The sequence below is a fragment of the Oncorhynchus mykiss genome, chromosome 11 (genome assembly GCF_057628025.1).
Source record: "Oncorhynchus mykiss isolate SJ-2025 chromosome 11, ASM5762802v1, whole genome shotgun sequence".
NCBI lineage: Eukaryota > Metazoa > Chordata > Actinopteri > Salmoniformes > Salmonidae > Oncorhynchus > Oncorhynchus mykiss.
Window position 1 is genome coordinate 64377501 of NC_143032.1, and position 12583 is coordinate 64390083.

Genomic DNA, 12583 nt, shown 5'->3' on the forward strand with positions numbered 1-12583 from the left:
GCTACGGCACAAAACACATTCATTTCTTTCCGGTTTAAATTGACCGTAAATGTTTTTCATGGTGAAATGTTTCACACACAATAGCAATACTAAACACCCTCCTGGTGAAGGTGAGTGTTTGGAGTTCAGGACTTGTTGTATAACTATTATATGAAACAGTTTTAAAAGGCCATAGAGCAACAAAGTAGTTATTTGATATTTCTGAGTTAATGATATGTTATGTAGTTACTGTTTAACCGTGTCATTTCTTAGTCAATACTAGTAATATGTCATACATTATGAAGTTAAGCATAACCGTTGACACTGTTATCTCTTCGTCTCTGTAGTTGATCCATAAGATCATAGATCTGGGCTACGCCAAGGAACTGGACCAGAACAGTCTGTGTACCTCATTCGTTGGAACACTGCAATACCTGGTGTGTGGCGCTACTGTGGCTAACACTTCTTCTATCTGTTCTATTTCTACATATCTGTGGTAGAATCAGAATAACTTTTATTCGTCAACACATTTACTAGGAATGATCTCACTTCCCCTCTCTTTTATTTTAGCTCTCATAGATTCCTCTTTTTCATAGCAATTCTTCACTGTTCTCTATCCCTTCTCCCACTCTTTCTCTCTCTCTCTCTCTCTCTCTCTCTCTCTCTCTCTCTCTCTCTGTCTCTCTTTGTCTCTCTCTGTCTCTCTCTTTCTCTCTCTTTTTCTCTCTCTCTGTCTCTCTCTCTCTCTCTCTCTCTCTCTCTCTGTCTCTCTCAGGCTCCAGAGCTCTTGGAGAGACAGAAGTATACAGTGACTGTGGATTATTGGAGCTTTGGTACATTGGTGTTTGAGTGCATCACTGGGTTCCGGCCTTTTCTGCCAACCTGGCAACCCGTGCCCTGGTACTGCCACACACAAACGAACACACACTCACTACACACACACACACACACACACACACACACACACACATCCTCCAGCTAAACCTCTTATTGTCTTTTCCCCTGTTAGAAACACAGACCCATTGTTGCTTTATCCTGCTGTGTTTAACCTTGAGCTACAATAATAAACGTGTTGAATGTTATTCCTAAAGGGTGGGATGTTTGGTTATAATAGATCCCACTCCAGACTCAAAATGATTATATTTCAACACGCTATCAAAGACCTACATAAAGAGGGGAAATGTGTGTGTACTGCCCATGTGGGCCTCTGAGGCCAGCGTTGACAAGACTGGCATGGCCAAGCTTGCATTCCCTATGTATGTGCATGTGTGTGCGTGCGTGTGTGTTTGTCTGTGTGCAAGCATGCGAATGTTATTGTTAGCAATCTAAGCAATTGAAATAGAAAAATACTAATGATCTGTTCTCCTCCCCCTCATCTCTCTTTCTCTCTGTCTCATTCCCTCTCTCAGGCATAGTAAGTTGAAGTTGAAGCAGGATCATGACATTGTGGTTTATGAGGACCTGACAGGGGAGGTGCGCTTCTCTAAACACCTTCCCCAGCCCAACAACCTCAACACGTGAGTCACTACACCGCCACCTGGGGGCCATTTCAACTCGCCTATAAAGTACCTTCAATTTATTAAGACATAAGATAAGTAATTTGATCATTTGGGTGAATTATTCCTCATTGCGTGTGTGTGTGTTGTAGTCTGTTGTTGGGCCGTCTAGAAAGCTGGCTGCAGCTGATGCTGAGGTGGTCTCCCCAGGAGAGAGGCAAGGCAGATCCCCAGACCACTTCCTCAGACTGCTTCTCTCAGCTAGAGACTATACTGGAGCTGAAGGTACACTACACACACACTTTCTCTCTCTTTAATTCAATACAAATCCCTCTCACAGGATCCTTGTTTGGCTAGACACTGGGTTGTAATGGTAGGATTGGATTGTGTTTATTTTCTCTCTAACTCTCTCTCTCTCTCTCGCTAGCTGGTTCACGTATTGAACATGGTGTCTGCTAAGATCTTCACCTACTCTGTCTCAGCCAATGAGAGCGTGGCTGATCTGCAGCAGCGAATCGGGTCTGACACCAACATCCCTCCAGCCAATCAAGAGCTACTGTTGGAGGCGGGACTAGCCCTGGAGCCACAGGGAGAGGCGGGGCAGTGTGCCATCGACTACACTGTAATCTATCTGATGTTTATACATAATCTAAAATCCAATCAAAATGTCTTTCATATAGCATGTCAGACAGAGCAGTCAAGATATTGCAGGTGTAAAGGCTAATAAGAAGTCTTCATGTATCTTTACTATCTCTCTCTCTCTCAGGAGATAGACGGGAGGAGGACAGACCTTCCCCTGGTGTTCCTGTTTGACCGTTCCTCCTGCACCTACGAGCCCCAGTTCACCCCCCGCACAATGCCAGAGAACATACGCTTTGTCCGTGAGTAGACCCGCACACTAATGCTAAGAAAAGTGAAAAATATCTATGAATAGTGGTCATCTCTGACAACCGTCTCTACTTTTTACATGTGAATATGTGAGGATTCTGTTATACATTGGAACTCTCTCTTTATCTTTCTCTCTTTCCATCTCTCTCTTTTTCTTTTTCTCTCTCCCACTCAGAGACGGATCCTAAGCACGTGTTGTCTTACAGTCCTCTGAGGAGGACCTGGGGCCAGGCCTGGGACACCATCCGTACCCTGAAGGAGGACTGGCAGAGGTTACAGCAGGGACAGAAAGCTGCTCTGTAAGATTCAAAAACACACTTATTCTACCCGGGGAGTCAAATGTCAAATACTTAAAGAGATTTGCCCAGTACACTGAAAGTCATGTAATAGTCCCAAAACTCTCTCTCTCATTCTACCTTTCTGTCTCTCTCTCTCTCTCTTTCTCTCTCTCTCTCTCTCTCTCTCTCTCTCTCTCTCTCTCTCTCTCTGTCTCTCTCTCTCTCTCTCTCTCTTTGTCTCTCTCTTTCTCTCTTTGTCTCTCTCTTTCTCTCTCTCTCCCTCTCTCTCTCTCTCTCTCCCTCTCTCTCTCTCCCTCTCTCTCTCTCTCTCTCTCTCTCTCTCTCTCTCTTTCTCTCTCTCTCTCTCTCTGTCTCTCTATCTCTCTCTCTCTCTCTCTGTCTCTCTCTTTCTCTCTCTCTCTCTCTCTGTCTCTCTCTTTCTCTCTCTCTCTCTCTCTCTCTCTCTCTCTCTCTCTCTCTCTCTCTCATTTGACCTTTCTCTCTCTCTCTCTCTCTCTCTCTCTCTTTCTCTCTTCTCTCTCTCTCTCTCTCTCTCTCTCTCTCTCTCTCTCTCTCTCTCTCTCTCTCTCTCTCTCTCTCTCTCTCTCTCTCAGCATGAGTTTGCTGAGACACAACAGCTCCCTGTCGAAGCAGAAGAATGAGATGGTATCTATGAACCAGAGGCTGACGGCCAAACTAGACTTCTTCTCTACCAGCCTGCACATAGACATGGATAAATACCAGGAGCAGAGAGCTACAGGGATAGGTATGCTACTGGATACATAGGTACTGTACTGTACAGGGGTCACACTGGAATATATCAGGACTAGACAACAGTCATAGTATATTTTTATGACTGCCCCAGACTGCAGCTCAGCATGGATAGGTTGGCTATATATTGACTTTACACTAGGTGTACAAAACATTAGGAACACCTGCTCTTTCCATGACATAGACTGACCAGGTGAATCCAGGTGAAAGTTGTGATACCTTACCTGTTAAATCCACTTAATTTAGTGTAGATGAAGGGGAGGAGACAGGTTAACATTTTACTGCTCTGGGCTAAATCAGGGTCACACAGATTGATTCTTTGTAGTCTTAATAAAATCTACTATGAAACAAACGTATACACCTCACACACATGGTTATGGGCTTTAAAAAAGAAGACACCTGTACCCTGTCAGATATAGAGTTGTAATGTATTACATTTTGAGTTTGCATCCCAATATTACACTTTATATACACTACCATTCAAAAGTTTGGGGTCACGTAGAAATGTCCTTGTTTTTGAAAGAAAAGCACATTTTTTGTCCATTAAAAAAACATCTAATTAATTAGAAATACAGTATAGACATTGTTAATGTTGTAAAAAACTATTGTAGCTGGAAACGGCTGAATTTGTAATGGAATATCAAATCAAATCAAATTTTATTTGTCACATACACATGGTTAGCAGATGTTAATGCGAGTGTAGCGAAATGCTTGTGCTTCTAGTTCCGACAATGCAGTAATAACCAACAAGTAATCTAACTAACAATTCCAAAACTACTGTCTTATACACACAAGTGTAAAGGGATAAAGAATATGTACATAAAGATATGTGAATGAGTGATGGTACAGAACGGCATAGGCAAGATACAGTAGATGGTATCGAGTACAGTATATACATATGAGATGAGTATGTAAACAAAGTGCCATAGTTTAAAGTGGCTAGTGATACATGTATTACATAAAGATGCAGTAGATGATATAGAGTACATATGAGATGAATAATGTAGGGTATGTAAACATTATATTAGGTAGCAGTGTTTAAAGTGGCTAGTGATATATTTTACATAATTTCCCATCAATTCCCATTATTAGAGTGGCTGGAGTTGAGTCAGTGTGTTGGCAGCAGCCACTCAATGTTAATGGTGGCTGTTTAACAGTCTGATGGCCTTGAGATAGAAGCTGTTTTTCAGTCTCTCGGTCCCAGCTTTGATGCACCTGTACTGACCTCGCCTTCTGGATGATAGCGGGGTGAACAGGCAGTGGCTCGGGTGGTTGATGTCCTTGATGATCTTTATGGCCTTCCTGTAACATCGGGTGGTGTAGGTGTCCTGGGGGGCAGGTAGTTTGCCCCCGGTGTTGCGTTGTGCAGACCTCACTACCCTCTGGAGAGCCTTACGGTTGTGGGCGGAGCAGTTGCCGTACCAGGCGGTGATACAGCCCGCCAGGATGCTCTCGATTGTGCATCTGTAGAAGTTTGTGAGTGCTTTTGGTGACAAGCCAAATTTCTTCAGCCTCCTGAGGTTGAAGAGGCGCTGCTGCGCCTTCTTCACGATGCTGTCTGTGTGGGTGGACCAATTCAGTTTGTCTGTGATGTGTTTGCCGAGGAACTTAAAACTTGCTACCCTCTCCACTACTGTTCCATCGATGTGGATAGGGGGGTGTTCCCTCTGCTGTTTCCTGAAGTCCACAATCATCTCCTTAGTTTTGTTGACGTTGAGTGTGAGGTTATTTTCCTGACACCACACTCCGAGGGCCCTCACCTCCTCCCTGTAGGCCGTCTCGTCGTTGTTGGTAATCAAGCCTACCACTGTTGTGTCGTCCGCAAACTTGATGATTGAGTTGGAGGCGTGCGTGGCCACGCAGTCGTGGGTGAACAGGGAGTACAGGAGAGGGCTCAGAACGCACCCTTGTGGAGATGTTGTTTCCTACCTTCACCACCTGGGGGCGGTCCGTCAGGAAGTCCAGTACCCAGTTGCACAGGGCGGGGTCGAGACCCAGGGTCTCGAGCTTGATGACGAGCTTGGAGGGTACTATGGTGTTAAATGCCGAGCTGTAGTCGATGAACAGCATATCTACATAGGCGTACAGAGGCCCATTATCAGCAACCATCACTCCTGTGTTCCAATGGCACGTTGTGTTAGCTAATCCAAGTTTATCATCTTAAAAGGCTAATTGATCATTAGAAAAAACTTTTGAAATTACTTTAGCACAGCTGAAAACTGTTGTCCTGATTAAAGAAGCAATAACTCTGGCCTCGTCAGTCTATTCTTGTTCTGAAAAATGAAGTCTATTCCATGCCAGCAATTGCCAAGAAACTGAAGATCTCGTACAACGCTGTGTACTACTCCTTTCACAAAACAGCACAAACGGTCCCTAACCATAATAGAAAGAGGAGTGGGAGGCCCCAGTACACAACTGAGCAAGAGGACAAGTACATTAGAGTGTCTAGTTTGAGAAACAGACGCCTCGCAAGTCCTCAACTGGCAGCTTCATTAAATAGTACCTTCAAAACACCAGTCTCAACGTCAACAGGGGAGGCGACTCCAGGATGCTGGCCTTCTAACATAATTGCAAAAGGGTTTTCTAATGATCAATTAGCCTTTTAAAATGATAAACTTGGATTAGCTAACAACGTGCCATTGGAACACAGGAGTGATGGTTGCTGATAACGCCTATGTAGATATTCCATTAAAAATCAGCCGTTTTCAGATACAATAGTCATTTACAACATTAACAATGTCTACACTGTATTTCTGTTATTTTAATGGACAAAAACTTTGCTTTTCTTTCAAAAACAAGGACATTTCTAAGTGACCCCAAACTTTTGAACAGTAGTGTGCATCACAGAAGACTGAAGTATAACATAATGCCTTTGGTCATTGACTGCAGTAAAGGGCTACAGGATTTAACATTTTTGAGACAATTCTGACATGGATTGTGTATGTGTGCCAAAATGGGCCAGCATCCCTATGGAATGCTTTCGACACGTTGTAGAGTCCATGCCCTGACGAATGGAGGCTGTTCTGAGGGCAAAAGGGGGTGCAACTCAATATGAGGAAGGTGTTCCAAATGTTTAATACACTCAGTGTATATTCCACACTATAGTACTAGACTAGTGTAATGTAAGGTGTTCTGTCTCTAGCCTCTGAAAAGCTGCTGGGTGTGTGGAGGGAGATGGAGCAGACTGCAGTCAGCTGTGGCCAGGTAAGTGTGCGTGCCGGCCTTCCTACTTGTGTGTTTGTGTTTTGTTTGTGTGGTATGTGTGTGTGTGTAAATGTGTTTGTGTTGCAGGCAGAGAGGGTGACAGAGCTGGACGAGGAGATGATGCTCCTCCAGACAGACATCGTGGACCTCCAGAGACAACCGTGGAGGAGTGGAGAGGCCCTGGACACACTGTAAGAGACAGACAGAAATATCTCAATAGACCAGTCTTTAATCCAGAACAAGATCTAGAAATGCATCTATCCAGTTTCCCCCTAGCAGCTGATGCCTGGCCGTTAGTGAGATAAAACATGAACTGCTCCCTCTCTCCTCTTTCGGCCACAGTGAGGGGAAGGCCATGGAGTTGTTCCGTAAGCTGAAAGAGAAACCTAGAGGTTGGTTTACCACTTCTCCATTCATCACCATTTACCATCACAGTATAGACTTCTGCTGTCTACTTATGATTCTGAGAACATGTCATTATAGACTGGAAAACTTCCTCGCTCCCTTCTCCCGCTCTATCTCCTTCCCCCTGTCTGTCTCTTTTTCTATCTCTCTCTCTCTCTCTCTCCCCTCTCCTTCCCCCTGTCTGTCTCTGTTTCTATCTCCTCTCTCTCTCTCTCTCTCTCCCCTCTCCCTCCCGCCGTCTGTCTCTGTTTCTATCTCCTCTCTCTCTCTCTCCCCTCTCCTTCCCCCTGTCTGTCTCTGTTTCTATCTCCTCTCTCTCTCTCTCCCCTCTCCTTCCCCCTGTCTGTCTCTGTTTCTATCTCCTCTCCCTCTCTCTCTCCCTCTCCCTCCCCCTGTCTGTCTCTGTTTCTATCTCCTCTCTCTCTCTCTCTCTCTCTCCCCTCTCCTTCCCCCTGTCTGTCTCTGTTTCTATCTCCTCTCTCTCTCTCTCTCCCCTCTCCCTCCCGCCGTCTGTCTCTGTTTCTATCTCCTCTCTCTCTCTCTCTCTCTCTCTCTCTCTCTCTCTCTCTCTCTCTCTCTCCCCTCTCCCTCCCGCCATCTGTCTCTGTTTCTATCTCCTCTCTCTCTCTCTCCCCTCTCCTTCCCGCCGTCTGTCTCTGTTTCTATCTCTTCTCTCTCTCTCTCTCTCTCTCTCTCTCTCTCTCTCTCTCTCTCCCCTCTCCCTCCCGCCGTCTTTCTCTGTTTCTATCTCCTCTCTCTCTCTCTCCCCTCTCCCTCCCCCGTCTGTCTCTGTTTCTATCTCTTCTCTCTCTCTCTCTCTCTCTCTCTCTCTCTCTCTCTCTCTCCCGCCGTCTGTCTCTGTTTCTATCTCTTCTCTCTCTCTCTCTCTCTCCCCTCTCCCTCCCCCCGTCTGTCTCTGTTTCTATCTCCTCTCTCTCTCTCCCTCTCCCTCCCCCTGTCTGTCTCTGTTTCTATCTCCTCTCTCTCTCTCTCCCCTCTCCCTCCCGCCGTCTGTCTCTGTTTCTATCTCCTCTCTCTCTCTCTCTCCCCTCTCCCTCCCACCGTCTGTCTCTGTTTCTATCTCCTCTCTCTCTCTCCCCTCTCCCTCCCCCGTCTGTCTCTGTTTCTATCTCCTCTCTCTCTCTCCCCTCTCCCTCCCCCCGTCTGTCTCTGTTTCTATCTCCTCTCTCTCTCTCTCTCTCTCTCTCTCTCTCTCTCTCTCTCTCTCTCCCCTCTCCCTCCCGCCGTCTGTCTCTGTTTCTATCTCCTCTCTCTCTCTCTCTCCCCTCTCCCTCCCGCCGTCTGTCTCTGTTTCTATCTCCTCTCTCTCTCTCTCTCCCCTCTCCCTCCCCCGTCTGTCTCTGTTTCTATCTCCTCTCTCTCTCTCCCCTCTCCCTCCCCCCGTCTGTCTCTGTTTCTATCTCCTCTCTCTCTCTCTCTCTCTCTCCCCTCTCCCTCCCCCCGACTGTCTCTGTTTCTATCTCCTCTCTCTCTCTCTCTCTCTCTCTCTCTCTCTCTCTCTCTCTCTCTCTCTCTCTCTCTCTCTCTCTCTCTCTCTCCCCTCGCCCTCCCGCCGTCTGTCTCTGTTTCTATCTCCTCTCTCTCTCTCTCTCTCTCTCTCTCTCTCTCTCTCTCCCCTCTCCCTCCCGCCGTCTGTCTCTGTTTCTATCTCCTCTCTCTCTCTCTCTCTCTCTCTCCCCTCTCCCTCCCGCCGTCTGTCTCTGTTTCTATCTCCTCTCTCTCTCTCTCTCTCTCTCCCCTCTCCCTCCCGCCGTCTGTCTCTGTTTCTATCTCCTTTCTCTCTCTCTCTCTCTCTCTCCCCTCTCCCTCCCCCCGTCTGTCTCTGTTTCTATCTCCTCTCTCTCTCTCTCTCTCTCTCTCCCCTCTCCTTCCCCGTCTGTCTCTGTTTCTCTCTCCTCTCTCTCTCTCTCCCCTCTCCTTCCCCGTCTGTCTCTGTTTCTATCTCCTCTCTCTCTCTCTCTCTCTCTCTCCCCTCTCCCTCCCCCGTCTGTCTCTTTTTCTATCTCCTCTCTCTCTCTCTCCCCTCTCCCTCCCCCGTCTGTCTCTGTTTCTATCTCCTCTCTCTCTCTCTCCCCTCTCCTTCCCCGTCTGTCTCTGTTTCTATCTCCTCTCTCTCTCTCTCTCCCCTCTCCCTCCCCCGTCTGTCTCTTTTTCTATCTCCTCTCTCTCTCTCTCCCCTCTCCCTCCCCCGTCTGTCTCTGTTTCTATCTCCTCTCTCTCTCTCTCTCCCCTCTCCTTCCCCGTCTGTCTCTGTTTCTATCTCCTCTCTCTCTCTCTCTCTCTCTCTCTCCCCTCTCCCTCCCCCCGTCTGTCTCTGTTTCTATCTCCTCTCTCTCTCTCTCTCTCCCCTCTCCCTCCCCCCGTCTGTCTCTGTTTCTATCTCCTCTCTCTCTCTCTCTCCCCTCTCCCTCCCCCCGTCTGTCTCTGTTTCTATCTCCTCTCTCTCTCTCTCTCTCTCTCCCCTCTCCTTCCCCCGTCTCTCTCTCTTCCCTCCCCTCCCTCTCTCTCTCTTCCCTCCCCTCCCTCTCTCTCTCTTCCCTCCCCTCCCTCTCTCCAGACCAGAGGTGTGGGGGGGACAGTCAAGAGGTAGTACGTCTGGTGGTCCAGGCAGTCCAGTTCTACGAGAGGAAACTCAAAGACTTCTACACACACCTCAGGTGTCCATGCACACACACACATTAGTCTACACACATCTCAGGTGTCCATGCACACACACACACACACTAGTCTACACACACCTCAGGTGTCCATGCACACACACACACATTAGTCTACACACACCTCAGGTGTCCATGCACACACACACTAGTCTACACACACCTCAGGTGTCCATGCACACACACACACACTAGTCTACACACACCTCAGGTGTCCATGCACACACACACCCACACTAGTCTACACACACCTCAGGTGTCCATGCACACACACACACACACACTAGTCTACACACACCTCAGGTGTCCATGCACGCACACACACACACACTAGTCTACACACACCTCAGGTGTCCATGCACACACACACACACTAGTCTACACACACCTCAGGTGCCATGCACACACACACACTAGTCTACACACACCTCAGGTGTCCATGCACACACACACACTAGTCTACACACACCTCAGGTGTCCATGCACACACACACACACACACTAGTCTACACACACCTCAGGTGTCCATGCACACACACACACTAGTCTACACACACCTCAGGTGTCCATGCACACACACGCACTAGTCTACACACACCTCAGGTGTCCATGCACACACACACACACACTAGTCTACACACACCTCAGGTGTCCATGCACACACACACACACTAGTCTACACACACCTCAGGTGTCCATGCACACACACACACACACTAGTCTACACACACCTCAGGTGCCGTTCCATATACACACATTTGCGTTTTCACTCTCCCTGCGGTACGACAAGTGTGTGTGTTTGTGTTGCAGTAAGACAGTGGTGTGTCGTCAGCGTGTAATGGAGCTGCTACCCCGTGTAGAGGGCGTGGTACAGAGAATGGCTGAGAGTGAACAGGTCCTGATGAATCTACAGGAGAGACGGCAGAGGGAACTATGGAACCTGCTGAAAGTAGCCTGTGTAAGTGCACACACAAATGCATACAGAAACGCACGCACGCACGCACGCACGCACGCACGCACGCACGCACGCACGCACACACACACACACACACACACACACACACACACACACACACACACACACACACACACACACACACACACACACTCCTGATCAGTGTGTATCCTTGGTTGTTATTCAGAGTAAGGTGCGCAGCCCGGTGAGTGGGAGTCCTGTGGATGGGGGACGCTCTTCCTCCTCTGTTCCCCCTCTACTGACCCCCAGACCCAGCCTACAGCAGCTGTGAGTACACCCACCCACTCACACACCTAATCAGGTGGACAGACAGACAGACAGACAGACAGACAGGCAGGCAGGCAGGCAGGCGGGCGGATGTGTTTATGATGGTGTGCTCTTCTCTGTAGTGAGTTGGTGTTTTGTGTGTATTTGAAGTGTGTGTGAGACTGCTTGTATGTGTGTGTGTTTCAGGGATGAGTCTCTGTTGGTGATCGAGGAGAGCAGGACGTTTGAGAGTCGACTACAGAGTCTGATACAGGAGACCATCCAGGAGTCTGAAAGTGATATGCAGGTACACACACACACACACACACACACACACACACACACACACACACACACACACACACACACACACACACACACACACACACACACACACACACACACACACACACAGAGGGTTGTGATAACATACAACTGGCTGTCTTTGTCTCCTAGTTGCTGAGAGAGTGGACGTGGCTGAGTGAAGGACAGGACCTTTCCTCTGATCTTTCCTGACTCTACTGGTTCCCTCGGAGGCAGGGTTTCCCCTAGTTACTGATACCGGGTCAGAAATGTCATGTTAAGGATTGGAGTTAGACCTGAGGTTAAGGGATGATTCTGTCTCAAACTGATGCCAAACAGAAGAGCCGTCCCATTCCAAACCCCCTGCTGTGGTCCTCTGCTGCCGCCGTGTGGCGGGAAGACTTACTGCAACAGATTGCATCGCACAATTTGACATTGACTCTTGGGAGTGCCCCAAAAATAATGAATTGAGCCAACATTTATATTCTCCAGGCTCATTGGCGTGCCGATATTAACATGTGCAACACCGCTGTAATCTATACCCTGGTGTATTGGAGTCATCTTCAATCCGGCTCTAAAGGGTGTAGGTTTGAATGAGGAAAATGTTGACCACTGGCATAGCTGTATTTAAACCTGGTCCAATCAAAACCAGTAATCTCACTGGTTGTCCTCTTAACTAAAGTCCTGGTGGTACTGGTTCTAAAGTCTGGTCTGGCCCCTGGTGATGATTCCTAATCTTTCAAAAATGTTTTTATGCTTGCCACAAAATATTCTCTGACCAAGGTTTTAGCTGTAACTTTTATATTCAGTTACCAGTCTCACAGTTCCCCCCAAAGAATGTAAAAGAGGCCCCATTGTGGATTTGCTGTGCCACTATGTAAAACATATATTTTTACTTGTTATCATATAGGGCCATTTTTGGGTCTAGATTGCAGGAAATGGCAGTTATGTGTTCTGCCCCCTCCCTCCGGGCCTCCCCGGCAGCACAACGTTATTAAACAATCCTGGGGAGGACCCTGCATACTGTAACAGTTAGAACTGGGCTTTTGGGGATTTTTGGGTTTCAAACTGTATATTTTCTGATGCTGGATCTCTATGTACATTACTAAGCCTGATGTAGAATATCCTCTGTGTGTATATACACTTATTTTTAATTGTTAATTTTTTAATAATTGATATTGCAACATTTACTGCAGTATATTAATTGGTTGGGTTATTTTACTTAACTGTGGTCTATTATGTGTAAGTACGTGTATCTGGTTGAATTCAACTTCAACCACCACAGATCAATAGGAATGTTCAACATATGGTGACATGACTTTAAACAAAATATGTATTCATTTTGAATACAGGACACTC

At 47.2% G+C, this 12583-nt stretch overlaps 1 protein-coding gene across 3 annotated transcripts in view; it reads left to right on the top strand.

Annotated features, from left to right (window-relative positions):
* Positions 1 to 12583, top strand: part of ikbkb (inhibitor of nuclear factor kappa B kinase subunit beta) — a 33681-nt gene extending 21098 nt beyond the window's left edge. For all 3 annotated transcript variants that reach the window (XM_036936066.2, XM_036936068.2, XM_090190918.1), the window contains exons 7-22: positions 327 to 416; positions 755 to 879; positions 1389 to 1496; positions 1628 to 1760; positions 1903 to 2097; positions 2242 to 2356; positions 2539 to 2662; positions 3256 to 3407; positions 6555 to 6616; positions 6704 to 6807; positions 6959 to 7008; positions 9600 to 9699; positions 10510 to 10657; positions 10842 to 10942; positions 11129 to 11228; positions 11378 to 12583. In XM_036936066.2, the coding sequence (XP_036791961.1) occupies positions 327 to 416; positions 755 to 879; positions 1389 to 1496; positions 1628 to 1760; positions 1903 to 2097; positions 2242 to 2356; positions 2539 to 2662; positions 3256 to 3407; positions 6555 to 6616; positions 6704 to 6807; positions 6959 to 7008; positions 9600 to 9699; positions 10510 to 10657; positions 10842 to 10942; positions 11129 to 11228; positions 11378 to 11437 (1767 nt within the window). In that variant the 3' untranslated portion in view covers positions 11438 to 12583. The remainder of the gene's footprint in view (positions 1 to 326; positions 417 to 754; positions 880 to 1388; positions 1497 to 1627; positions 1761 to 1902; positions 2098 to 2241; positions 2357 to 2538; positions 2663 to 3255; positions 3408 to 6554; positions 6617 to 6703; positions 6808 to 6958; positions 7009 to 9599; positions 9700 to 10509; positions 10658 to 10841; positions 10943 to 11128; positions 11229 to 11377) is intronic.